At 42.0% G+C, this 25,123-nt stretch overlaps 1 protein-coding gene across 20 annotated transcripts in view; it reads left to right on the forward strand.

Moving 5' to 3' along the window:
• LOC140488060 (bifunctional heparan sulfate N-deacetylase/N-sulfotransferase 4-like) overlaps positions 1-25,123 on the forward strand; it is a 905,491-nt gene that overhangs the window by 852,364 nt on the left and 28,004 nt on the right. For all 20 annotated transcript variants that reach the window (XM_072587776.1, XM_072587868.1, XM_072588796.1 and 17 more), the window contains 4 exons: positions 1,876-2,058; positions 3,176-3,272; positions 6,257-6,380; positions 24,921-25,095. In XM_072587776.1, coding sequence (XP_072443877.1) covers positions 1,876-2,058; positions 3,176-3,272; positions 6,257-6,380; positions 24,921-25,095 — 579 coding nt within the window. The remainder of the gene's footprint in view (positions 1-1,875; positions 2,059-3,175; positions 3,273-6,256; positions 6,381-24,920; positions 25,096-25,123) is intronic.

A 25,123-nucleotide genomic window follows, 5' to 3' on the forward strand; every position in this document is an offset into this window, starting at 1 on the left:
GACTCTCGTTATCTCATTTCTGTCAGCTTCCCATTTCCAGCCATCCCATTACCTGCAAATATCTGCGCCCCCCCCCCCCCCCCCCCAGTCAGCTTTTGAAACTTCTTCACTGAATACCATCAAAATTGGTCTTCCTCCACTTTAGAACTTTACCTTTTAGATCTGGTTTGTCCCTTTTCTGTCACTATTTAAAAACTAGTAGAATTATGGTCACTGGTCACAAAATGGTCCTCAGTCACCTGCCCTGCCTTATTTCCCAAGAGGAGGTCAAGTTTTGCATCTTCTCTATTAGATACGTTCACATAGTGAATCAAAAAATTTTCTTGTACACAAATTCCTCTCCATCCAAGCCAGTCAAGGGCCATATAGCAATCCGGTGTATGTTTGGAAAGTTAAAATCCTCCACCCTATTATTCTTGCAGGTAACTGACATCTCCTTATAAATTTGTTTCTCAATTTCCTGCCTACTATTGGGGGTCTATAGTACAATCCAATAAGGTGATCATCCCTTTCTTATTTCTCAGTTCCACTCAAATAACTTCCCTGGATGTATTCCCAAGAATATCCTCCCTGACTACTGCTGTAATGTTATCCTTAATCAAAAATGTCTCTCCCCCTCCTGTCTTGCTCCCTTTTCTGTCTGTCCTATAGCATCTATATGCTGGAACATGAAGCTGCCAGTCCTGTCCATCCCTGAGCAATGTCTTTGTAATTGCTATGATATCGCTATCCCATGCCCTGAGTTCATCTGCCTTACCAGTTAGGCCACTTGCGTTGAAATAAATGCAATTTAATTTATCAGTCCTACCTCATTCTCTGCTTTGTTTCTGCCTGCCCTGACTGTTTGACTTGCTCCTTTTCTCAACTCTACCAGTCACAGACTGATCTCTTGCCTCACTATTTTCTTGGGTCCCACCCGCGAACCCCCACCCCCACTTACTGGTTGAAATACTCCCAAGTAGCTCTAGCAAATCTCCCATCTAGAAATCTAGTATATTAGCCCCCTTCCAATTCAGATGTAATCCATCCATCTTATACAGGTCACTTCTACTCCAGAAGAGATTTCAAACAGGAGGAGGACCAGTAGGAGGTGGTTGGGCACATTGGAACTAACAAACTAGGAAGAGAAAAGGATGAAATTCTGAGGAGAGAATATAAGAAGTTAGGCAGGAATTTAAAAAGGAGGTCCTTGAGGGTAGTAATGTCTGGATTACCCCTGGTGCCACAAGCTAGTGAGGATAGGAATACATGGATAGAGCAGATGAATGCATGACTGAGGAGCTGGTGCAGGGGAGAAAGATTCACATTATTGGATCATTGGAGTCTTCATTATCCTGTGAATCATTCCTGTGAAATGTCTTGGGACATTTCACGACATTAAAAGAACAATACCAATATAATTAGAAGTTGTCATAAAGCCACAGTACATTAACTAGTCTGTATGTATGAGTATAACGACAAGTTGCAACTGAAATGCTAATTCATTTCCCTCTTTACAAATAGTGACTGACCTACTGTATTTTACAACATTTCTATTTTGTTTTTAATTGAGATAGTTTGTCCCTTTCCATTAAGGAGTGACAATGTGATGTTGCACAGAAATTAATATCCAGCTTGTTAATCAGATCAGGCAACAAGAGTGATAGGGCCAAAGGGCATTTATTGCACCTGAGATCTTAATCTAAAACAAGTGATTGTCTTTAAGCAATGGGATGAGAATATTTTACTTCTGAAGCTACGTGATCCACAGAGGAAGCAAAGGATTAGTTTGACCACTGGATTGTAAACTAAATTTCTTTAATTAAGACGTTCTTTAATTATAACTCTCCAATTAAGTAGCTCCATCAATGTGACCTGTTTCTCTTTTTCTTTCAGATCAGCATCTTCATGACACATTTATCCAATTATGGAAATGATAGACTGGGACTCTATACATTTGTGAACCTGGCTAATTTTGTCCACTGTTGGACCAACCTGAAGCTACAAACCATCCCCCCTGTACAGTTGGCGCACAAATATTTTGAACTCTTTCCAGAACAAAAGGACCCGCTCTGGCAGGTATACTTCCAGCCTTCTAGAATCAAGTTGTGCTACTAATTCTGCAGATAACAGTCTCATAATGACTCACCCCATTCTTCACCTCCACCTCCACTCTATACACAAGAGTTCTCTTCACCTGGTTAATAACTGTACCTGTGAAAGGAATCTAAGTTATTTTTCATGAGAGGAGGTAACAATCAAAAGCACAGCTGGAAACAAACTGACCACAAGCTTCCACTTATCCTACCATTTATTATACATATTTTCTTTTGATTTTTTTTTTCCTTTAATTCACAATTTGCATCAGCAATAAAAAGTATAATTGACACAGTAGCATTTTGGCAGGAATGGGAGCTGAAGCTAAATGCTGACTCCAAATTAATCTGAGTCATTGGAAAGTTGAGATATTCATTAGCTTTTGAGATTGTGCCTTTCAGAAAAAAACTGGGAGCATAGTGTCTGGCATATCCTTGCTACATGGATGCAATCCTATTATGAAAACAATGCCTGGATTGTTTTGAATGTGATTAGTATAAGAAAGTGGTTACTTATTTGAAATTTTGTTTAACTTTCAATATGGTGGGATAAATAGGCTTCTGGTTGGAAGGGTGGGGCATTGTATTAAGGAACGTTTGTATTTTTTTTAACTCCTGGGCCAGAGGTTTGTTCAAATTGCCAAAGCATTTCAACCTATTTTTTAAAAATTTCCATTCACATAGAGCCTCATTGCATCAAAATATCTCAAAACATCGCATTTTCTTTGTTCATATATTTCTCTTCCTCTAATGAGCAGCAGTTGCTATGCATTTAAATATGTGGTAAGCATTCAGTGGGGATACATAGGATCTTTCTTGCTGCTGCACCATTGTTTGGAGTTAAGATTCAAGCCACCCACAAATACTAGCTGGCTGGAAGCTTGGAATATTTTTATAATTTTTCAACAGTTTTGTGAGTTGAACTAGAAACTCTTTTCTATTTGTACAGATTAATTTCCAAGCAACCACGAAAGCGCACACACAGCTTTTCATCCATTATACTGCAGAGTCATCAAGTTTCCATATTTATCTAGCTAGCTTTCTTTCTGCAGGAATTCGACTGTTTTAATATCGTACCCAATTTCACTCTTTATTGGCAGAATCCATGTGATGATAAACGGCATAAAGACATCTGGTCTAAAGAGAAAACCTGTGATCGTTTACCAAAATTTCTGGTTATTGGACCTCAAAAAACAGGTGAGATTTTATCTCAAGTTATGAAGACTTGTCCATGCTATCCAAATAGGTGCTTGATGAATAGCTACTCACATGAACTGCTCCGTTTATCATGTTCGCATGATACATTTGCAGGTAATATAAAATGTTTAGTTCCGGAACCCTGGCTTGGAAACATTACAGTATGTAATATTTGTATATATCTTTTAAAATCTGTGAAATGTGTAATTATTTTTAAGAGTACTGCATCATTCTAATTTTCTTGGATAATAAGAAATGCTAGTGCACATGACTGGAATACATTTGACCTGGAAGCAGTACCAGCACTAAGGTAGTTAAGAAAAAAGCCATGTGACTGGCGGGCACAAAGGAGAGCTACACCAAACAAGTTTGAGGGGGAAAGCAATTGATAAAGAGATGCAGACACAAAGAAAATGCATACAGAAGTAGAAAGAGGAACACAGGATTATTGACAGATGCAGAAGCAAATCACTCCCAGGAAGCGGTCAGTTTTTATGTTTTCTGTGAAAGGAATCAGGAGCTCTTATAGGTACAATACATTGGCTAAAAAAGAGGGGTGGCACGGTGGCTCAGTGGTTAGCACTGCTGCCTTACAGCACCAGAGACCTGGGTTCAATTCCCGCATTGGTTGACTGTCTGTATGGAGTTTGCACATTCTCTCCGTGTCTGTGCGGGTTTCCTCCGGGTGCTCCAGTTTCCTCCCACAATCCAAAGATGTGCAGGTCAGGTAAATTGGCCATGCTAAATTGCCCATAGTGTTAGGTGCGTTAGTCAGGGAAAAATAGAGAGTAGGGAAATGGGGCTGGGTGGGTTATCCTTTGGAGCGTCGGTTGTTGGGCTGAAGGGCTGTTTCCATATTGTAGGGAATCTAATCTAAAATAATCTAAATCCAGTAAAACAAGCCAGTTTATGGTCTGAGGTATTATTAGCTGGCCGTTTGAAAACAATTTCTGGAAAATTGCCCCCTCGGGATTGTCTTGATCTAAAGGGAAAATAGGATCTTCCAACTGTACTGTGCTGATGGTACTTGTACACTTTAAACTCAAAGGTGAATGTTGTTGTTGAGGGCAATTCCTATCTTAGAGTGAATGAATAAAGAACAGCAAGTTGTTGAGCCTTCTAGCTACATAAGGAAGTGAGGCAAATGCTTAGATTATGAAAGGTATATATCAAATACTTAAAGCGACTTTTAAAAAAAAATTAAAATTCATCTCCCTGCTAATTTATGTTTAATGAATGTTGGTTCAAACTTGTAAATTAAAAGTTGAAAATAGTGAAACCCTCTTAGTAATTTCATACTTGGGCACAATCTGGTCCATTTGGTTGTTGTGGTCTATACTTTTCTCTACAGGGTGACAACAGTTAATAAAACTGAGGCACAACATGCCATCTTCTCTTTCAAGAATTAAAGAACTTTAAATGCTCCAATGAAGATACATTTTCACAGTGAGGTCAAAGAACGGCAGAAACTCCAGAAAGAAAGTCATTTTTTTTCCCAGTGTTTCTGTGACTTGTCCCGTTAATGTTCCAATGGATGAGTAAATTTGCCCCGTGAACATTATCTGAAGATCATTTGAGTTGAAGCAATTACAAGTTTCAAACAGAATTATATCTGTACTTCTAGCTTTGAGCTTATTGGGAACTCATGAGCAAAGGTCAGTGAAGCCCAAAGCAATGGTGGAACCTGTGCAATTGCACCCCAAAATCCCAGATATTCAGTTTCAGTATAGGGTATGCAGCTTCATCAAGCTCATTCTTCATTTTAGGCATTCTGCTGTGTGACAATATATAGTCCAATATTTTCTTCTGTCCAAGGACAGAGCAGAAATGTTAAAGTGGAGGGACAAGATAGGACAAGAAAACTTGGAAAGACTGGGGTTAATTTTAACACTGGTTGGGGCTACTGAGGCCAGGTGGTGGGTGAAAAAGTCAGGTGAGTAGATGGATCTAAGGTATTTTCCTGCGTAACGCTGACACCATATCAGCATCATCAGCTGCTGTAATGAAATCCCATGTTTTAATAGGATTGGTTTGCAGAGAACTTCAGTGTTCAGTTGGCCCCACCAGTACTTTTCCCATGTAGTTGCCAAGCGCTGCACTTTGCAATCACCCAGTACTTACTCGTCGGTGTCAAGGTACCTTCCTACTGTTACAGGGAATCATTTGGTTGACTTCTGTGGAAAGTGGAATCTTTTATGTGGCTGTTGATCCGATCTTGTCATTTTCTCACAAATTTCCCACCAAGTAGGTTAAGTTAAAATTGCCTCTCATGTTTGTTTTCTGAGATGAGTCTTGTGATAATAAAAAAAACCTCATTTTCTGTTAAGGACTTGTGCTTATTTCTCATCAACTATATAATCTGTTCATTTGGAGATTGTTCTCTACCATTAACAATTCTACTCCTCTACCAGCAATATTTGTATTCATTTCTCAGTGCCTTGCAATTTATTAATCATTGTTTTGTATTTTACATTATATTGAAAGCTTTTAATTGTGACAGAAGGCTGTTAAGAATCTTACATTTAAGATGGAAGGGCTCAGGAAGAGTCGACAGTGTTATAAACAATGTCGGTTATTTAGTTAGTAGCATTAAATAAAATGGATACAGGTCGTTATTTAATTTTTCAGTTGTTATTTAAATGCAAATATCCATTAATAGCCATTTATTTCAATGTGTCAACTATATTAGCAATGTCTATCGCAGCCTAAAATTGAAAATAATTGTGTATTTTAATTAGTCTCTGGGAATTGTTTTATGCTGTTCTCCCATGCATGCAGTAAAAATGGTGATAATTGACTCATGCTAATAGTCCTTAATTACTGTGTTCTAATTAAATAATCTAGCATTTCACAGAACAGCATTTTTACAGTAGTTTCAAAAATTAAATTTTATGAGCAAGAAGCTCAAACAAAATCACAAGCATAGAAGAGTGGCAAAGTCTACGGAAATGCATCAATAACTTTTTCGTATTTTCTGTTCCCAGGCACGACAGCCTTGTACTTGTTCCTAATTATGCATCCAGCCATCACCAGTAATTTCCCCAATCCAAAGACCTTTGAAGAAGTGCAGTTCTTCAACGGGAATGCCTATCACAAGGGAATTGATTGGTAAGAGAACAAGCAATAGGCATTTTCTGTAAACAAGAATATATTTATCAAAATTGGGAGCCCAATAATATGGGAAAAATCAGTCATTTGATTTGAAGTTATAAATTCTACAATGATGTCAGAAGTATTTTGTGGATTCCGAAACGTTTCAGCTTAATTTGAAAACCACATTAATATGTAACCTTAAGATTATTCAGTTCTGTAAGAAGACTAAACAGCTAAGCAATAAAGTAAATGTATTGGCATGCCAATATCTAGTCTCATTGACCAGTAAGTTAACAGTTTCTGTCTGTGATTATTTGACACGGTCAAATTTTGAATGTAACTAGGAAAGCAGTATAGATCAGCAAGCCAATTAACCAATGGTGTTTTGTGAAATTTAGCAAAAATGCTAATTGTTACACAAATGAAACTTAGGGCAATTTAGAAATACAAAGAAAGTGCTAGCATTTATAAAGTACCAATTATGCTCTTGGAATATACCCAAGTGTGGTCATTTTATTAATGTAGGGAAATCAGGAGCCAAATTGTAACCTGCAAGATTCGACAAGCAGCATTGTGACTGGACAGTCTGTCCTTCTGGTGGTGTTGTTTGAGCATTAGAGAAAATTTGCCTACTCTTTCTTGAATAATGCTATGGAATCTTTTACAACCATTTAAGAGAGCATATGGGGCTTTGTTATACCACCACATCTACCAGTGTAACACACTATCAGTACCATACTGCAGTATCAACTGAAGTTCTCAAATTTCTGGAGTGGAGCTAGAACCCAGTTAAACCTTCTAATTTAAGAGCTAAATGTGTCCGTTGTCAACTAAACCCACATTGCAATCCATCAAACTGATCATAGAAGTGAAGAGCTTTCAAAAGCCCATTCTTACAAATCTTATAAGTGATCTATAAACTTACCCAATGCTATGAATCAATTGCTACTTCAGTTGCTTAGCCATGGCAGGGCAGTAGTTGTTTCAAAATAAGGTTGGTTGTTTTAATGCTTCATGGACTCTGACAACAAAGTCAGATAGATTTTGAATGGCTGCCCAGTGCTCTTGCCTGACAAGCACACCATGAGGCTCTTCTACAAGTTTGAGTAGAAGGACCTCAATTTCCTTTCTGGATTTAAACTGGTTGGAGTGTACATACATTTCAACTAGCTCCGTGGCTAATGGAGAAAAACAGGCTCATGTAAGGAAAGTTTGGAATCTTTTTTTGTGAAGGACTGTCATTCAGTTCCTCAAAAAGGTAATCCAGACTGCTATAGTTTGGGTGGCATTGACGAACATAACTCCTTACAGCACTCAATTTGGTGTACTAAGGCAAGGAACATAAAATTGTGCCCACCATTTTGTTATGAGCACAAGGAGATCAGTTAATCTATTCTACTGGACAATCATCCAAAATTTCAAATCAGTTCAATGGGTCAAACAGCCTCCTAGTATGGTACGTTGACCTATGACTTCCATCTGCCTCCGCTGTCAACCGAAACTAGTGCATTCCATGTTATCAAGAACTTTTGTGTAAGTGCAAACTAGACAATCACCATTCCTTTTCAAATCTTGAGTCTGCCTCCCCAGTTCTAGAATTTGCAGCAATTTAAACACATCATTAGGTCTTGAATCGTTAAATTCCCTTAAGAAGCTTGAATGTTGAACTAATACCTGTTCCTCTCGAAGGTAAATATTCTCAGACTATGCCATCTCTGCACAGCAGCAACTATCAACAATTCCTTCAACAGCACCTTTCAAACTTGTGACCCTTGACCATCCAGAAGGACAAGGGTAGCAAATATATGAGAACTGTCACCTGCAAAATCCCCTCCAAGTAGCACACCATCCTGACTTGAAATTTTATTACTGTTCTTTTGCTGTCAGTGGGTCAAAATCTTGTAACTCCTATTCTGACAGCACTGTGTATATCTATCCCCAACTTGGATTGCTGCGATTCAAAAGGGCAGCATGCCAATCATTTCAAAGACAATCAGGGATGCATAATAAATGTTGGGCTGCCCACATCCCATTAGCAATTTTTTTTAAAAATCCAACTTGTAGTATCAGTAATGCAGCATTCCATGTCCAGTTATCCTTTCTTAACAATAATGACCATAGACCACACAATACTCAGGGAGATAGATACATTCCCAGATTCTGGTCTTGAAATGGCCAGCCCAGTTCCAAAGAAGTCCACCGTGGACAAAGTCAGGTGTGAGACCTCCTGTTGAAACTGCATAATTTCTTAGAGTGGAATTGTTGGATCAGGGTACTTAATCTGTGAGACATGTAAAAATAACTTTGTAGAAATGTCCAAGATTAGAAAGGATTCCATTCTGCGTATTTTTAGGAAAATGTATTTTGACACAGAACTTTCAGACACTAAATCAACTTAACCTCCTTGAAATGTATTGATAGCACTTTAGCATGATTCTTGGATTGCAATACTGTGTTTCGTTTCAGATACTTCGGACTTAATTTTCAATTCCTACTGGGCTTGAGAACATATGCGGACACAATGTAAAAAGCATGTTCCCAGAGGAAGTCTCTGCTTTCTGATTACTCCAGGATGCACTTCAATTTACGAAGGAAGCCCAGAAGGGAGAGCCTTTCGTTAATGCCTCAATAAGTTCCTTAAGGAACCTTTCTGGAATTCCAGCAAAAATGGAATTAGAATCATCGAGTCATAGAGATGTACAGCACGGAAACAGACCCTTTAGTCCAACTCATCCATGCCGACCAGATATCCCAACCTAATCTAGTTCCATTTGCCAGCACTTGGCCCATATCCCTCCAAACCCTTCCTATTCCTATACCCATCCAGATGCCTTTTAAATGTTGCAATTTTACCAGCCTCCACCACTTCCTCTGGCAGCTCATTTGACACACGCACCACTCTGCATGAAAAGGTTGCTCCTTAGGTCCCTTTTACTATCTTTCCCCTTTCACCCTAAACCTATGCCATCTAGTTCTGGATTCACCCACCCCAGGGAAAAGACATTGTCTATTTATCCTATCCATGGCCCTCATGATTTTTAAAACCTCTATAAAGTCACCCCTCAGCCTCCAATGCTCCATGGAAAACAGCCCCAGCCAAACAGCTCAAACCCTCTGACTCTGGTAACTTCCTTGTAAGTCTTTTCTGAACCCTTTCTAGTTTCACACCATCTTTCCGATAGGAAGGAGACCAGAATTGCACACAATATTCCAACAGTGGCCTAACCAATGTCCTGGACAGCCGCAACACGACCTCCCAACTCCTGTACTCAACACACTGATCAATAAAGGAAAGCATACCAAATGCCTTTTTCACTATCCTATCTACAAGTGACTCCACTTTCAAGGAGCTATGAACCTGCACTCCAAGGTCTCTTTGTTCAGCAACACTCCCTAGGACCTTACCATTAAGTGTATAAGTCCTGCTCAGATTTGCTTTCCTAAAATGCAGCACCTCGCATTTATCTGAATTAAACTCCATCTGCCACTCCTCAGCCCATTGGCCAATCTGATCAAGATCCTGTTGTAATCTGAGGTAACCTTCTTTGCTGTCCACTACACCTCCAATTTTGGTGTCATCTGCAAACTTGCTAACTATACCTCCTATGCTCACATGCAAATCATTTTTATAAATGATGAAAAGTACTGGACCCAGCACCGATCCTTGTGGCAAGCCACTGGTTCCAGCCCTCCAGTCTGAAAAACAACCCTCCACCACCATCCTCTGTCTTCTTCTGTTGAGCCAGTTCTCTATCCAAATAGCTAGTTCTCCTGGTATTCCATATAGGTCACGTCCACCACTCTGCCCTCATCAATGCTCTTTGTTACATCTTGAAAAATCTCAATCAAGCTCGTGAGACATGATTTCCCACGCACACTATCCCTAATCAGTCCTTGCCTTTCCAAATACATGTACATCCTGTCTCTCAGGATTCCCTCCAACAACTTGCCCACCACTGATGTCAGGCTCACCGGTCTATAGTTTCCTGGCTTGTTCTTACCATCTTTCTTAAATAGTGATATCATGTTAGCCAACCTCCTGTCTTCCAGCACCTCACCTGCGACTATTAATGATACAAATATCTCAGCAAGGGGCCCAGCAATCACTTCTCTAGCTTCTCACAGAATTCTAAGGTCCATCTGATCAGGTCCTGGGGATTTATCCACCTTAACGCGTTTCAAGGCATCCAGCACTTCCTTCTCTGTAATATGGACATTTTTCAACATGTCACCATCTATTTCCCCACATTCTATGTCATCCATGTCCTTCTCCACAGTAAATATTGATGCAAAATACTCGTTTAGTAATTCCCCTATCTCCTGCTGCTCCACCCAAAGTCTGCCTTGCTGATCTTTGAGGACCCTATTCTCTGCCCTTTAGTCCTCTATGTATTTGTAAAAACCCTTTGGATTCTCTTTAACCCTATTTGCCAAAGCTATCTCATGCCCCCTTTTTGCCCTCCTGATCTCCCTCTAAAGTATGCTCTTTTAAATGTGAATTTGGTGAACCCAAATAGTCTGGTGCACATTAGAACACAGTTCTTAGTTTCAGTACAGGGGAAGTGAAAGTTCATTTTCTGCAGTGTAAAACTGAAGGACCCTGGGGAATTTTGTCCAAGTCCTGCACAATACCTGCCAATTGGCCATATGGTTTCTTTCATCAGGGTGTATGCTGCTGTCCAGTGAAATGTTTCTTCCTCTGATCAGCAAGATTGGCATCTGCCTTTGCCACTGTCTGTCTCTGCAAACAACTCTCCTCTTCAGGATCACTAATCAAGCACCAAACTTGACTCTGTCCCAACTAGAGCACTTATATTTCAAAGTAGGAACACATGAGTGATGTAATTGTGGCACAAGATTGGGACTCAGAAATGATCCAGGCTTCAGCTTCCCCGTTGTACTTTTAAAATTCAGCATCTGACCTTTGAGATATTATTGCTGTGTTTCTGGAGGGACAGAGCAAAGCAAAAATGGTGTTCAAAGACTATCGGGGCTTATATTCTTTCAGAGAATCTCACATTAAACTTGCTTTCATTTGAGCAGTATTAACAGGAAGGAAATGTAACCAAAATGATAAAAAGCATGAATAAAGAAGATTTATACAGACTGTTAAATTTGAATGTGACCTCAGGATTAGAGGATTCATTCAAAAGTAATAAGTTTTCAAGTAAGTCTAGATGTTGTGAGTGAAAGAAATCCTTTCAAAGTACTGGAATGGATGCTCAGTGAAATGAGTTGGCCTGGTGTCAACTAATCATAGAAAAAGCATAGAAAAAATATCTGGTTCGAATGGGATTGATGGCAGTAGCGATCAGAACACAGATAATCAAATAATACTGCAATTCTGGAAACTTACTGTCAGATTGGAAAAAAAAACAAATGTATTTTCTCTATTTAAGAAAGGAGTCAGAAAGCCAGAAACTACAGGCTAGTTAGCTTTATGTCTGTCATAAGTAAAATGCTGGAATCCTTTGAAAAGGAGTTTAGCAGGGCACTTAAATCATTTCATTGCAATCAGTCACAGTCAGCATGGTTTTGAAAGGGAAACTATGTTTGACTAATTTATTTAAGTTCTTTGAGGAAGTGACAGTAACATGGACAAAGTTGAACTCGTGAATACACTTAGAATTCCAGAAGGCATTTGACAAGGTGCTGCATCAAAGATCACTATGCAAACTAAGAGTTAAAAAGTGCTCTTGGTAAAGCAGGTAACATATTGGCATGGATTGACGATCGGTTTGCTCACAGGAAACTCAGCTTAAGGATAAATGGCTCATTTTTATGTCAGTAAGATCTAACCAATGAAGTACCAAAGGGATCAGTGTTGGAGCTCATATTGTTTACAATGTATTATCATTGACTTGGTTGAATAGACCAAGTAGCTAAATTTGCTTGTGACACCAAGGTAGGTAGGAAAGTAAATGTTAAGTGGACATAAAGTGTCTGAAAAATGATATACGTTGATTAAGTGAATAGGCAAAGGTTTGGTGGATGAAGTATAATGAGAGAAAGCCTGAACATTTTTCCACTTTGGGAGGAATAACAGAGAAGCAACATATTAGATTAGATTCCCTACAGTGTGAAAACAGGCCCTTCAGCCCAACTAGTCCACACTGACCCTCCAAAGAGTAACCCAATCACATCCATTTCCCTCCAACTAATGCACCTAACACTATGGGCAACTCAGCAAGGCCAATTCACCTGACCTGCACATCTTTGGACTGTGGGAGGAAACCAGAGCACCCGAAGGAAACCCATGCAGACATGGGGAGAATGTGCAAACTGTACACAGACAGTCACCCTGGTGGACAGGAATTGAACCTGGGACCCTGGTGCTGTGAGGCAGCAGTGCTAACCACTGAACCACTGTGCCATCCATATTGATTCACGTGGAGAGAGATTACAGAACTCCAAGGGATGTTGGTATCCTGGTACATAAATCACAAAGTTAGCATGCAGGTACAGCAAATAGTTAGGAAGGCACAGAGAATGTTATTGTTTATTGCAAGGAAAATTGATAATAAAAATGGGGTGTTTTTATACCTTTGATCAGGGCACTAGTGTGATCAAAATTTCATAATTGTGTAGATGTGTGGTCTCCTTATTTATTTAAGGGTGCAATTGCCTTGGAAGCTGTACAGAGAAGGTTCACTTGACTGATTTCTGAGATGATTGGGTTATCCTATCAGGAAAGGTTGAAGAGGCTGATTGTGTATGCATTGAAGTTTAAAAGAAAGGAGATGATCTTACTGATACGTATAAGATCCTGAGAAAAGTAGGCGATCTTATTGAGGCAACTAAGATCCTGAGGAAAGGAGGTGATCTTATTGACATGTATATCTTCCTGAGGAAAGGAGGCGATCTTATTAAGGCATATAAGATGCTGAGGACTTGACAGCATCTGCACACAATGCAATGCTGCACACAAAACTGTCTCTCCCATGAGTCAGCTCTCCTCCAGATGCTCAAGGATTTCAGAGCAATGTAGCAGTCTACTTACACTCTTAAACGGTGAAAGCTAATTGATGTTACAAAATGTCCAAGGTGCTACCTTAGGATTTTTGATTTCAATCACGAGAGGTTTCACTGCACAACACTTAAATATCAAACCCTGACCAAAGCCTTAAAAGCCACTTAATCTTAGCCCTATGCAATATTCGGGTCCTGTGTCACTGACTGCTGCTTTTTCCTTAGTAGATCAATAGGACGTGGATGTGCAGATACTTGAAAGGAGAATCACCCAAAGAGATGCAATATGCAGTCAGCTCAGCAACAAAATATTTTTTCAGTGACAAAAAAGGTCAAGGACTGCAACAATAACAAGGGTTATATGTCTTTTGAATAAGCAGAATCTGCTTGCTATATAGCCAGCACTGTTAAAACAGTTCAAGAAAAGTACAACCTCATTCATCCTGAAAACAGGTTTCTGTTAGTTTCTCTCTGGCTTCTTGCACTCACAGATGCGCAGTTCTTTCATGCTGTCTTATCGTGACCTTCCTCATTGTCATTCTTATCTTCATCATCAGAGGATTGTTGTTGATCCACTCCTCCTCACCCCCACGCCCATGTTCTCTGTAACTAGGATATTCTTGACTTTGTTGGTTCCAGTTGTGAAAGGCACAACATGCCACTATAAGCCAGCGTACCATTCCTGGACGATACTGCAAGCCCCACTGGAGAGATCCAAGTATCAAAACCTCAGCTTAACAGGCCTATGGTCTACTGCACTTTGGCTCAGTAGAAATGGGAGTACTATTATATCTTCATTCTTTTCTAGTCTAAGGGTTTCTGAGCTCTGACCTCCCAGCAGTCATCCTGTAGGTCTTAAGGATTCTGCACTATGTAAATGTCATGGCAGGTCTGAGGTTATCTGGTGCACGCTTCCAAATCATTGGCACATATAATTTTGAACACTGATGGAGCAGAAGCCTTATCTGTTGAGAAACTTTTCAGATTAGTAATAGGCACTCTCAAAGCAATGTAGATGCAGTAAATAGCACCATGCACCAGTAGAAAGCCAGCAATGCCAGAGAATCCAATTGCCCAAGCTGCCTGACTCTTTATCACAAAGGAAGGATATGAATAACAGTGGTCAGAAAAAATGGCATCAATGATGGTTTGAGTTCATTTGTGAGTTGAAGATTGCAAGACACTTCACAGGTCCCCAGTCACTCTTTGAAGTGAGCTGCTAGCATTAGATTGTAAGCCAGCTGCAACCTTGACAGCCTCCGAATGGGATTGACAATAATAGACAATAGGTGCAGGAGTAGGCCATTCAGCCCTTCGAGCCTGCACCGCCATTCAATATGATCATGGCTGATCATTCCTAATCAGTATCCTCTTCCTGCCTTATCTCCATAACCCTTGATTCCACTATCTTTGAGAGCTCTATCCAACTCTTTCTTAAACGAATCCAGAGACTGGGCCTCCACTGCCCTCTGGGGCAGAGCATTCCACACAGCCACCACTCTCTGGGTGAAGAAGTTTCTCCTCATCTCTGTCCTAAATGGTCTACCCCGTATTTTTAAGCTGTGTCCTCTGGTTCGGCACTCATCCATCAGCGGAAACATGTTTCCTGCTGCCAGAGTGTCCAATCCTTTCATAATCTTATATGTCTCAATCAGACCCCCTCTCAGTCTTCTAAACTCAAGGGTATACAAGCCCAGTCACTTCAGTCTTTCAGTGTAAGATAATCCCGCCATTCCAGAAATTGACCTCGTGAACCTACGCTGCACTCCCTCAATAGCCAGAATGTCTTTCCTCAAATTTGGAAACCAGAACTGCACACAGTACTCCAGGTGTGGTCTCACCAGGGGCCTGTACAGCTGCAGAAGCACCTCTTTGCTTCTATTCTCAATTCCTCTTGTTATGAAGGCCAGCATGCTATTAGCCTTCTTCACTACCTGCTGTACCTGCATGCTTGCCTTCATTGACTGGTGTACAAGAACACCCAGATCTCTCTGTACTGCCCCTTTACCTAAATTGATTCCATTGAGGTAGTAATCTGCCTTCCTGTTCTTGCCACCAAAGTTGATAACCATACATTTATCCATATTAAACTGCATCTGCCATGCATCTGCCCACTCACCTAACTTGTCCAGGTCACCCTGTAATCTCCTAACTTCCTTATCACATTTCACCCTGCCACCCAGCTTTGTATCATCAGCAAATTTGCTAATGTTATTGCTGATATAGAAGATGGTATCATTAACATATATTGTAAAAAGCTGCAGTCCCAGCACGGATCCCTGTGGTACCCCACTGGTACCACAGCCTGCCATTCCGAAATGGAGCCGTTTATCACTACCCTTTGTTTCCTATGAGCCAACCAATTTTCAATCCAATCTAGTACTTTGTCCCCAACACCATGCACCCTAATTTTACTCACTAACTTTATCAAAAGCTTTCTGAAAGTCCAGGTACACTACATCTACTGGATCTCCATCGTCCATCTTCAGAGTTACATCCTCAAAAAATTCCAGAAGATTAGTCAAGCATGATTTCCCCTTCATAAATCCATGCTGACTCTGTCCTATCCTGTTACTACTATCCAGATGTGCCATAATTCCATCCTTTATAATAGACTCCAGCATCTTTCCCACCACTGAGGTCCAACTAACTGGTCTATAATTTCCTGCTTTCTCTCTCCCACCTTTCTTAAAAAGTGGTACAACATTAGCCACCCTCCAATCCTCAGGAACTGATCCCGAATCTATCGAACTCTGGAAAATAATCACCAACGCATCCACGATTTCTCAAGCCACCTCCTTTAGTACCCTGGGATGTAGACCATCAGGCCCCAAAGACTTATCAACCTTCAGACCTAATAGTCTCCCCAATACCAAATCCTGGCAAATATAGAATCCCTTAAGTTCAGGTCCTTCAGCCACTGTTACCTCAGGGCTTCCCCAGTGTCTTCCCCAGTGAACACAGATCTGAAGTACCCATTTAATTCTTCTGCCATTTCTTTGTTCCCCGTAATATATTCCCCTGTTTCTGTCTTCAAGGGCCCTATTTTAGTCCTAACCATTTTTTTTGCCTTGCACATACTTAAAAAAGCTTTTACTATCTTCCTTTATATTATTGGCCAGTTTATCTTCGTACCTCATTTTTCCTCTGCGTATTTCCTTCTTAGTAATCCTCTGTTGCTCTTTAAAAGCTTCCCAGTCCTCAGTTTTCCCACTTATCTTTGCTATGTTATACTTTTTCTCTTTTAACTTTATACGTTTCTTAACTTCCCTCATCAGCCACGGCTGCCCATGTCTCCTCCTGGGATCTTTCTTCCTTTTAGGAATGAACTGATCCTGCAACTTCTGCATTATACACAGAAATATCCGCCATTGTTCCTCCACGGTCATCCCTGCTAAGGTATTGCACAATTGAACTTTGGCCAGCTCCTCCCTCATAGCTCCATAGTTCCCTTTATTCAACAGAAGTACTGTCACTTCTGACTGTACCCTCTCCCTCTCAAATTGCAGATTGAAGCTTAATGTATTATGGTCACTACTTCCCAATGGCTCCTTCACTTCGAGGTCTTTGACCAATTCTGTTTCGTTACACAATACCAGATCCAGAATTGCCTTCTCCCTGGTCGGCTCCAGCACCAGCTGCTCTAAGAATCCATCTCTGAGGCACTCCACAAAGTCTCTTTCTTGAGGTCCAATACCATCCTGATTCTCCCAGTCTACCTGCATGTTAAAATCCCCCATAACAACTGTAGTAACATCTTTGCGACAGGTCAATTTCAGCTCCTGATTCAACTTACATCCGACATCCAGACTCCTGTTTGGGGGTCTGTAGATAACTCCCAAGAGGGTCTTTTTACTCTTAGTATTTCGCAGCTCTATCCACACTGACTCTACATCCCCTGACTCTAGGTCCCCCCGCACAAGGGACTGAATATCGTCCTTTACCAACAAGGCCACCCCACCCCCTCTGCCCGTCAGTCTGTCCTTACGATAGCACATGTAGCCTTGAATATTCATTTCCCAGCCCCTGTCAACTTGAAGCCACGTCTCAGTTATCCCCACAATATCGTATCTTCCAATTTCCAAAAGAGCCTCAAGCTCATCCATCTTATGTCTAATGCTTCGTGCATTCATGTATAGTATTTTTAATTTGTTACTGCTCTCACCCTTCCCATTAACCCCTATTTCACTCAACCTTACAACATGATCCCTTTCCGAGTTTTCTGCCTCATTGATACAGTTGTCTTTCTTGACTTCTCTTGTTCTAACTTTCCCTTCAATTTCCTTTTTAAACATCCAGTTTGTCCCCTCCCCCCCGCTACTTAGTTTAAATGTAGCGGTGTTACAGTAGAAAATCTGCCTGCCAGAATGCTGGTCCCTAACCTATTAAGGTGCAAATTCTACTCTTGTAGAATTTATGGTTACCACAAAATATATCCCAGTGATCCAAGAACTTAAATCCTTGCTTCCTGCACCAGTTCCCCAACCACACGTTCAAGTCCATTATCTCCCTGTTTCTGGCCACACCAGCCCAAGGAACTGGAAGCAAACCGGAGATAACCACCTTGGACGTCCTGCTTTTCAGCCTTCCTAGTTCTCCGAAGTCCCGCTGTAGTATGTTCCTCCTCTTCTTCCTGACATCATTTGTGCCGACATGTACCACCACCTCTGGCTCTTCACCCTCGTCCTTGAGGATTTCCTGCACTCTATCCACGATGTCTTTCACCCTGGCACCAGGAAGGCAACACACTATCCTTAAATCCCGTCTGCTGCCACAAAAACCCCAGTCAGTTCCTCTCACAATGGAGTCCCCTATTGCCACGGCTCTGTGCGATGTCCGACTCTTTCGCTCTGCCTCTGCGCCAACTTTTGATTGACAGACCTGGCCGCCTTGCGAACTGGCAGTGTCATCAGTCTCTACTGTTTCCAAAAGCTTCAACTTGTTCCTGACAGGTACTTCTCCCGGGGTGTCTTGCACCTGTCTCCTCTCTGCCTTCCTCATCGTCTGCTCTCTTCTGGCATGATTGGTGTAATAACCTCGCTGAAGGTCTTGTCCAGAAAGATCTCGTTCTCTTGGATGAGCCTAAGGTCCTCGAGTTCTTTCATCAGTGCTGCAATATGCTCGGTCAATAGCTGAATGTGCACACACTTTCCACACATATACGAGCCAGACACACCAGAGTCGTTGACCTCCCACATCAAGCACGTAGCGCATTGAACCAGCTGGGCAGTCATGTCTTCACCCTCTTCAACTGTGGCGTAATCACTTCACTCAACCTCCTTGTCAAAGACTCCTGAGCTGAAGCCTCACTCTTCGATCCAAACTTCCTTAGACCCTCTTTTTGTGGCAAGCCTGTGGACTCTTAATTTAGGTTAGAGGAGGAGGGAGGGAGGGAGACCCTACTTTGTAGGACCTGGGGTTTAGAACAAACCCACTCTAATAGCAATCACTTACCTTCCCAACCGGCTTTGCGCTCCATTTGAACTTCCGCCCAGCTCCCGCCGCTCTCTGCTGCGAAAAGCCACTGAGTCCTTCTGAGTGCAAGTCCCGCTGCAGCAGATGAGACAGTTCAGTGATGAATGGCCAGGGAACTGCTCCTGCTCTATCTTTCTAAGAGCCGTAGGGAATGACAGTAAGGCGTGTAGGTGCAGGATCAATGGCAGTTTCTCTGCCATTTCCTCAAGGGTTCAGCACCTGCCATTCCTCCCTTTACTAATGCTGTGGCAGCCACTGGAGTTTACTGTTCTTGCTGACAACAATGTAATTATTCTTTCCTTGGACTTTGTCCTAGCATTTAAAAAAAGGCCACTGGAATGGCCACATTAATGTAAATGTCATGTGCAGAAGCAGGTAATCTGTGGAAATGTAATGAAGAGAAAACTGTTTCATTAATAAGCCTTCACATCAATCACAATGAAGCCTCATGTTATGCCCTGACACAGTGTGGCCTGAAACCTCCTTGAGGAGGCCACTGTCATGTCTCACTAAGGATCTCTGAGGTATATAATCTTATCCAAATGGGTGAGGCAGTCACAGTGGAATCTTGATAGAAAGCACGATGGCTCAGTGGTTAACATCGCTGTCTCACAGTACCAGAGACCCAGATTCGATTCCAGCCTCTGGTGACTGTCTGTGTGGAGTTTGCACATTCTCCCCATGTCTGCAAGGATTTCCTCCAGGTGCTCCTGTTTCCACCCACAGTCCAAAGATGTGCAGGCTAGGTGAATTGGCCATGCTAAGTTGTCCATAGTGTTCAGGGGTGTGTAGGTTAGGTGCATTAGTCAGGGTAAATTTAGAGTAAGAGGGAGGGGAATGCTTCTGTGTGGATGACTCTTTGGGAGGTCAGTGTGGACTTGTTGGACCTAAGGGCCTGTTTCCACACTGTAGGGATTCTATGATTCTCACTCACTGTGGTGGCAACACCCCGCTCCCTGCCAAATCACACATCCCCCCCACCACCCCCAATTTGTGTGAATGTACCAGCTTAGAACAATAAACATAAAACAGAATAGGCCCTTCAGCCCACGATGTTGTGCTGACCATTGATCCTCATGTAAGGTAAACCTAATGTATGAACTCTCAAATTTCTGTGACCGTATGCATGTCTAGCAGTCTCTTAAATATCCCCAATGACCCCGCTTCCACAACTGCTGCTGGCAACGTATTCCATGCTCACAACTCTGTGTAAAGAACCCGCCTCTGACATCCCCTCTATACTTTCCACCAAACAGCTTAAAACTATGACCCCTCGTGTTAACAATTTCTGCCCTGGGAAAACATCTCTCTCTATCAACTCTACCTATGCCTCTCATTATCTTGTACACCTCAATTAGGTCCCCTCCCTTCCTTCTTTTTCCAATGAAAAAAGTCCGAGCTCAGTCAACCTCTCTTCGTAAGATACGCCCTCCATTCCAGGCAGCATCCTGGTAAACCTCCTCTGAACCCTCTCAAAAGTATCTACATTTTTCCTATAATAGGGCAACCAGAACTGATGCAGTATTCCAAGTGCGGTCTAACCAAAGTTTTATAGAGCTGCAACAAGATCTCACGACTCTTAAGCTCAATCCCCCTGTTAATGAAAGTCAAAACACCATATGCTTTCTTAACAACCCTGTCCACTTGGGTGGCAATTTTAAGTGATCTATGTACCTGTACACCAAGATCCCTCTGTTCCTCCACACTGCCAAGAATCCTGTCTTTAATCTTGTACTCAACTTTCAAATCTACCTTCCAAAATGCATCACTTTGCATTTATCCAGGTTGAACTCCATCTGCCACCTCTCAGCCCATCTCTGCATCCTGTCAATGTCATGCTGCAGCCTACAACAGTCCTCTATACTGTCAGCGACACCTCCAACCTTTCTGTCGTCTGCAAACTTGCTAACCCATCCTTCAATCTCCTCATCCAAGTCATTAATAAAAATTACAAACAATAGAGGCCCAAGGACAGAGCCCTGTGGAACACCACTCACCACAGACTTCCAGGCAGAATACTTTCCTTCCACTACCACTTGCTGTCTTCTGTCAACCAGCCAATTCTGTATCCAGACAGCTAAGTTCCCCTGTATCCCATTCCTCCTGACCTTTTGAACGAGCTTACCATGGGGAACCTTATCAAATGCCTTGCTGAATTCCATATACACCACATCCACTGCTCGACCCTCATCAACTTGTCTAGTAACATCCTCAAAGAACTCAATAAGATTTGTGAAGCAAGACCTGCTCCTCTCAAAGCCATGCTGACTGCATTTAATCAAACCATGCTTTTCCAGATGGTCATAAATCCTATCCCTCAGAATCCTTTCTAACACCTTGCAGATGACAGATGCGAGACTGACTGGTCTGTAATTGCCGGGGATTTCCCTATTTCCTTTCTTGAAGAGAGGAATTACATTTGCCTCCCTCCAGTCCTCAGGTACGATTCTGTTGGAGAGCAAGGATGCAAAGATCTTCGCAAGCGGCGAAGCAATCACATTTCACGCTTCCCAAAGCAGCCGAGGGCAAATCTGGTCTGGCCCTGGCGACTTGTCAATCTTAATGTTGTCAAACTTTTCAGCACATCAGCTTCCTCAATCTCTATCCATTCCAGCATGCTTATCTGCTCCTCAATGGTTTCATTCACTACAAGGTCCTTTTCTTTAGTAAAGACAGAAGCAAAAAACTCATTTAGGGCTTCCCCTACCACCTCAGACTCTATACACAAGTTCCCTATGCTATCCCTGATCGGCCCTACTCTTTCTTTGATCACTCTCTTATTCCTCACATACATGTAAAATGCCTTTAATTCTCCATAATCCTTCCTGCCAAGCCTTTTTCGTGCCCCCTCCTGGCTCTCCTCAGACCATTTTTGAGCTCCTTCTTCATCTGCCTGTAATCCTCTAGAGCTGAGCAAGACCCTAGCTTCCTCCACCTTACGTAAGCTGCCTTCTTTCTTTTGACCAGAAGCTCCTCCGCTCTCGTCATCCAAGGTTCCTTTATCTTACCCCTTCTTGACAGTCTCAGAGGAACAAATTTATGCATCACTAACAACAACTGTTCCTTAAACAGTCTCCACATGTCTATAGTGCCCTTTCCATGGAACAATTGCTCCCAGTCCATGCTGCCCAACCCACGTCTGATAGCATCGTCGTTTCCTTTTCCCCAATTAAATATCCTCCCATTGTGCCTGCTTCTCTCCTTCTCCATAGCTATGTAGAATGTAAGGCAGTTGTGGTCACTATCACAAAAATGCTCTCCCACCGCAAGATCTGACACCTGCCCCGGCTCATTGCCGAGCACCAAATCCAAAATGGCCTCTCCCCTCGTCGGCCTGTTAACGTACTGAGTTAGAAAACCCTCCTGAACACACCTTACACAAACAGCTCCTTCCAAACCATGTGCTCGAAGGAGGTTCCAATCAATATTGGGAAAGGTAAAGTCACCCATTACAACAACCCTACTACATTCACACTTTTCCAAAATCTGCTGACCTATGCTTTCTTTAATCTCCCTGCTGCTATTGGGTGGCCTGTAGTAAACCCCTAATGAGGTGACTGCTCCCTTACTGTTCCTAATTTCCACCCATACTGACTCAGTAGGCAGACCCTCCTCGACAATGGTAACTTCTGTAGCTGTGATACCCTCTCTCTGATTAGCAGTGGTAGTTGCTCTCCAATTATGTAGGTGATTTAGAAATGCAAGGCACATGTAACACTTTTACGATAACTTGTCTGATTACATTTCCTTAGCTGTCATGACAAAGAGGCAGTTAGAGCAAACCATTGAGTGATCATGGTGGTTTGTGGCTATAATGTGTAATATGCATTTTGGGATAAAAAAACGACAAGCTGATGAATGACCCAGTCAGCTTTAAGCCCTTTAAATTGACCACTAATGTCCCTTGTTCACTCTGCCAGAGCATGTGGCTTTGCAAATTGCCCTGTATTGACTGAGTATACACTCTGCCCATTGTAGAAGTCGGGGTGATACTGACCTGTGAAACACATACCTCTTCTTTCACTGCCACTGTTTTCTGGGGAACCCAATCCAATGATGCCCATCCTCAGATTTGAGTTGCCTGCTTTCCCCAGGGCTCCATGGATTGCCCACTGGTATGCCACATGACCAGTTTGAGCAAATGCCCAGCAGTAACCAGGTTGACTTGGCAGGACTGCCTCAACTGAACATGATCTCCTCCCTCAGACTGATCCCTCTACAGTGCTATTACTGACCTAACTAATCCTTGGACTTGGCTGGCAGGTAACACCAAGCACTTGTTGCAGCTTTTAAGGCTCTGAGCACACAGATGACTGCAGTCCTCATGAACCTCTGTCCTGTTTCCAGCTTCCTCTGAACACAGCTAAGAATATATTTTTAAAACTGCAGGAAATAACTGTACTTCAGCCCAAAGCTTGGACCTAGGTTTGAGATCAGAGTAGGAGATGAGCCAGTGATTAATTCCAGATCTAACAACATGTGCTTCCCTTGATTTAATTGCTTTTAATATATTGGGATATATTGTGAATTTGGTAGAATTTCCACTCACTGCAGGCCTCTGTTAGGAACCAGTTGTTTGATGAGACCTGACAGATTTTGGTCCCTCCCCAGTTTTTTATGCTTAGGCCACACCTCAGCTGACAACCTCTGTCACTGCAGGAGAAAGTGAGCATTGCAGATGCTGGAGATCAGAGTCGAGAGTGTGGAAAAGCACAGCAGGTTAGGCAGCATCCAAGGATTATTGCCGGAACATGATTTTCCTGCTCCTCAGATGCTGCCTGACCGGCTGTGCTTTTCCAGCACCACATTCTTGACACTGTCATTGTGCACCTAAGGAGACTCAGGGCTCCATTATCCTCAGACTATCATCAATGCATTTTGTATTGGGAAAACAGCTATTAAGTTATCTTTCCAACCTCAATGTCATTCTCACTTTACTCCTCTTCAAAGCTCAGGTTCTAGACACTGGGAGTTCCTTCCACTCTGTTAGTCATCAGAATTTGACATAAAATTCCCAGAATTCCAATTGACAGGAGTCATTTTTAAATGTTATTTTCCCAGACATTTGGAGATCTGTCAGTCAATAGGCTGGGATTCTTTTCTCTGGAATGTCGGAAGTTGTGGGGTGATCTTATAGAGGTTTATAAAATCATGAGAGTATAGATAAGTTGAATAGCAGAGTTGTTTTCCCCAGGGTGGGGAAGTTCAAAAGTAGAGGGCATAATTTCAAGTTGAGAGGGGAAACATTAAAAAGGGACCCACTGGGCAACCTTTTCACTCAGAGGGTGGTTAGTATGTGGAATGAACTGCGAGAGAAAGCGGTCGATGCAGGTACAGTTACAACATTTAAAAGACATTGAGACAGGTATATGAATAGGATCGACTTAGAGTTATGGCTCAAACACAGGCAAGTGGGACTAGTTTAGTTTGGGAAACCTGATTTGGCAGGGCGAGTTGGACCAAAGGGTCTGTTTTCATGCTGTATAATCAGCAAATTGTGCCATGAACTTAGTTTAGCACTTGCCTAGCTATTACCATTTCCTGCTGTACAACAATGAACAGACTTCAATGTTTCTTCTTGTTCTGCAGACAGCACCCTTCAAACCTGCAACCTCTACCACCTCAAAGAACAAAAGACGGTAGATGCATGGGAACCCCACTGCAGTCACGAGTATTTTCAAACCACACATTGTATCATGGTTCCTTCACTGTCACTGGATCAAATCCTGGAGCCTCCCTTCCTAACAGTACAGTGGCTGTATCTATTTCACCCTCCTCCACACCCACAAACTGCAGCAGTTAAAGAAGATGGCTCATCATCACCTTCTCAAGGGCAAGTAGGGATGAATGATAAATGGAGGTGTAGCCATTGATACCTGCATCACATGAGTGAATGAAACAAAACATTTCTCATGTATGGTGTATATCAAAAGCACTTTATAAATGCAAGCTCCATTTAGCTTTGGACAGCTTTGCCTGCACTTGATTGGTAATTCAGCCAATTGCACAACAGAGTTCATAGTGTTAGTGATTTCAGGCATAAACCACTGCAGTATTACTCTGTTGTGTTCAAAGTAATGAATATTTACTACTTCTGTTCTAATTTCATAGGTACATGAACTTTTTCCCCATCCCTTCCAACATGACCACAGACTTTCTGTTTGAGAAAAGTGCAAATTACTTTCATTCAGAGGATGCTCCGAAGCGAGCTGCAGCCCTCTTGCCAAAGGTGAAGATAATCACCATCCTCATCAACCCTTCAGATCGGGCCTACTCCTGGTACCAGGTAACCTTCGACCCTTCTGCTTTCTTAC

The sequence above is a fragment of the Chiloscyllium punctatum genome, chromosome 1 (genome assembly GCF_047496795.1).
Source record: "Chiloscyllium punctatum isolate Juve2018m chromosome 1, sChiPun1.3, whole genome shotgun sequence".
Lineage (NCBI taxonomy): Eukaryota > Metazoa > Chordata > Chondrichthyes > Orectolobiformes > Hemiscylliidae > Chiloscyllium > Chiloscyllium punctatum.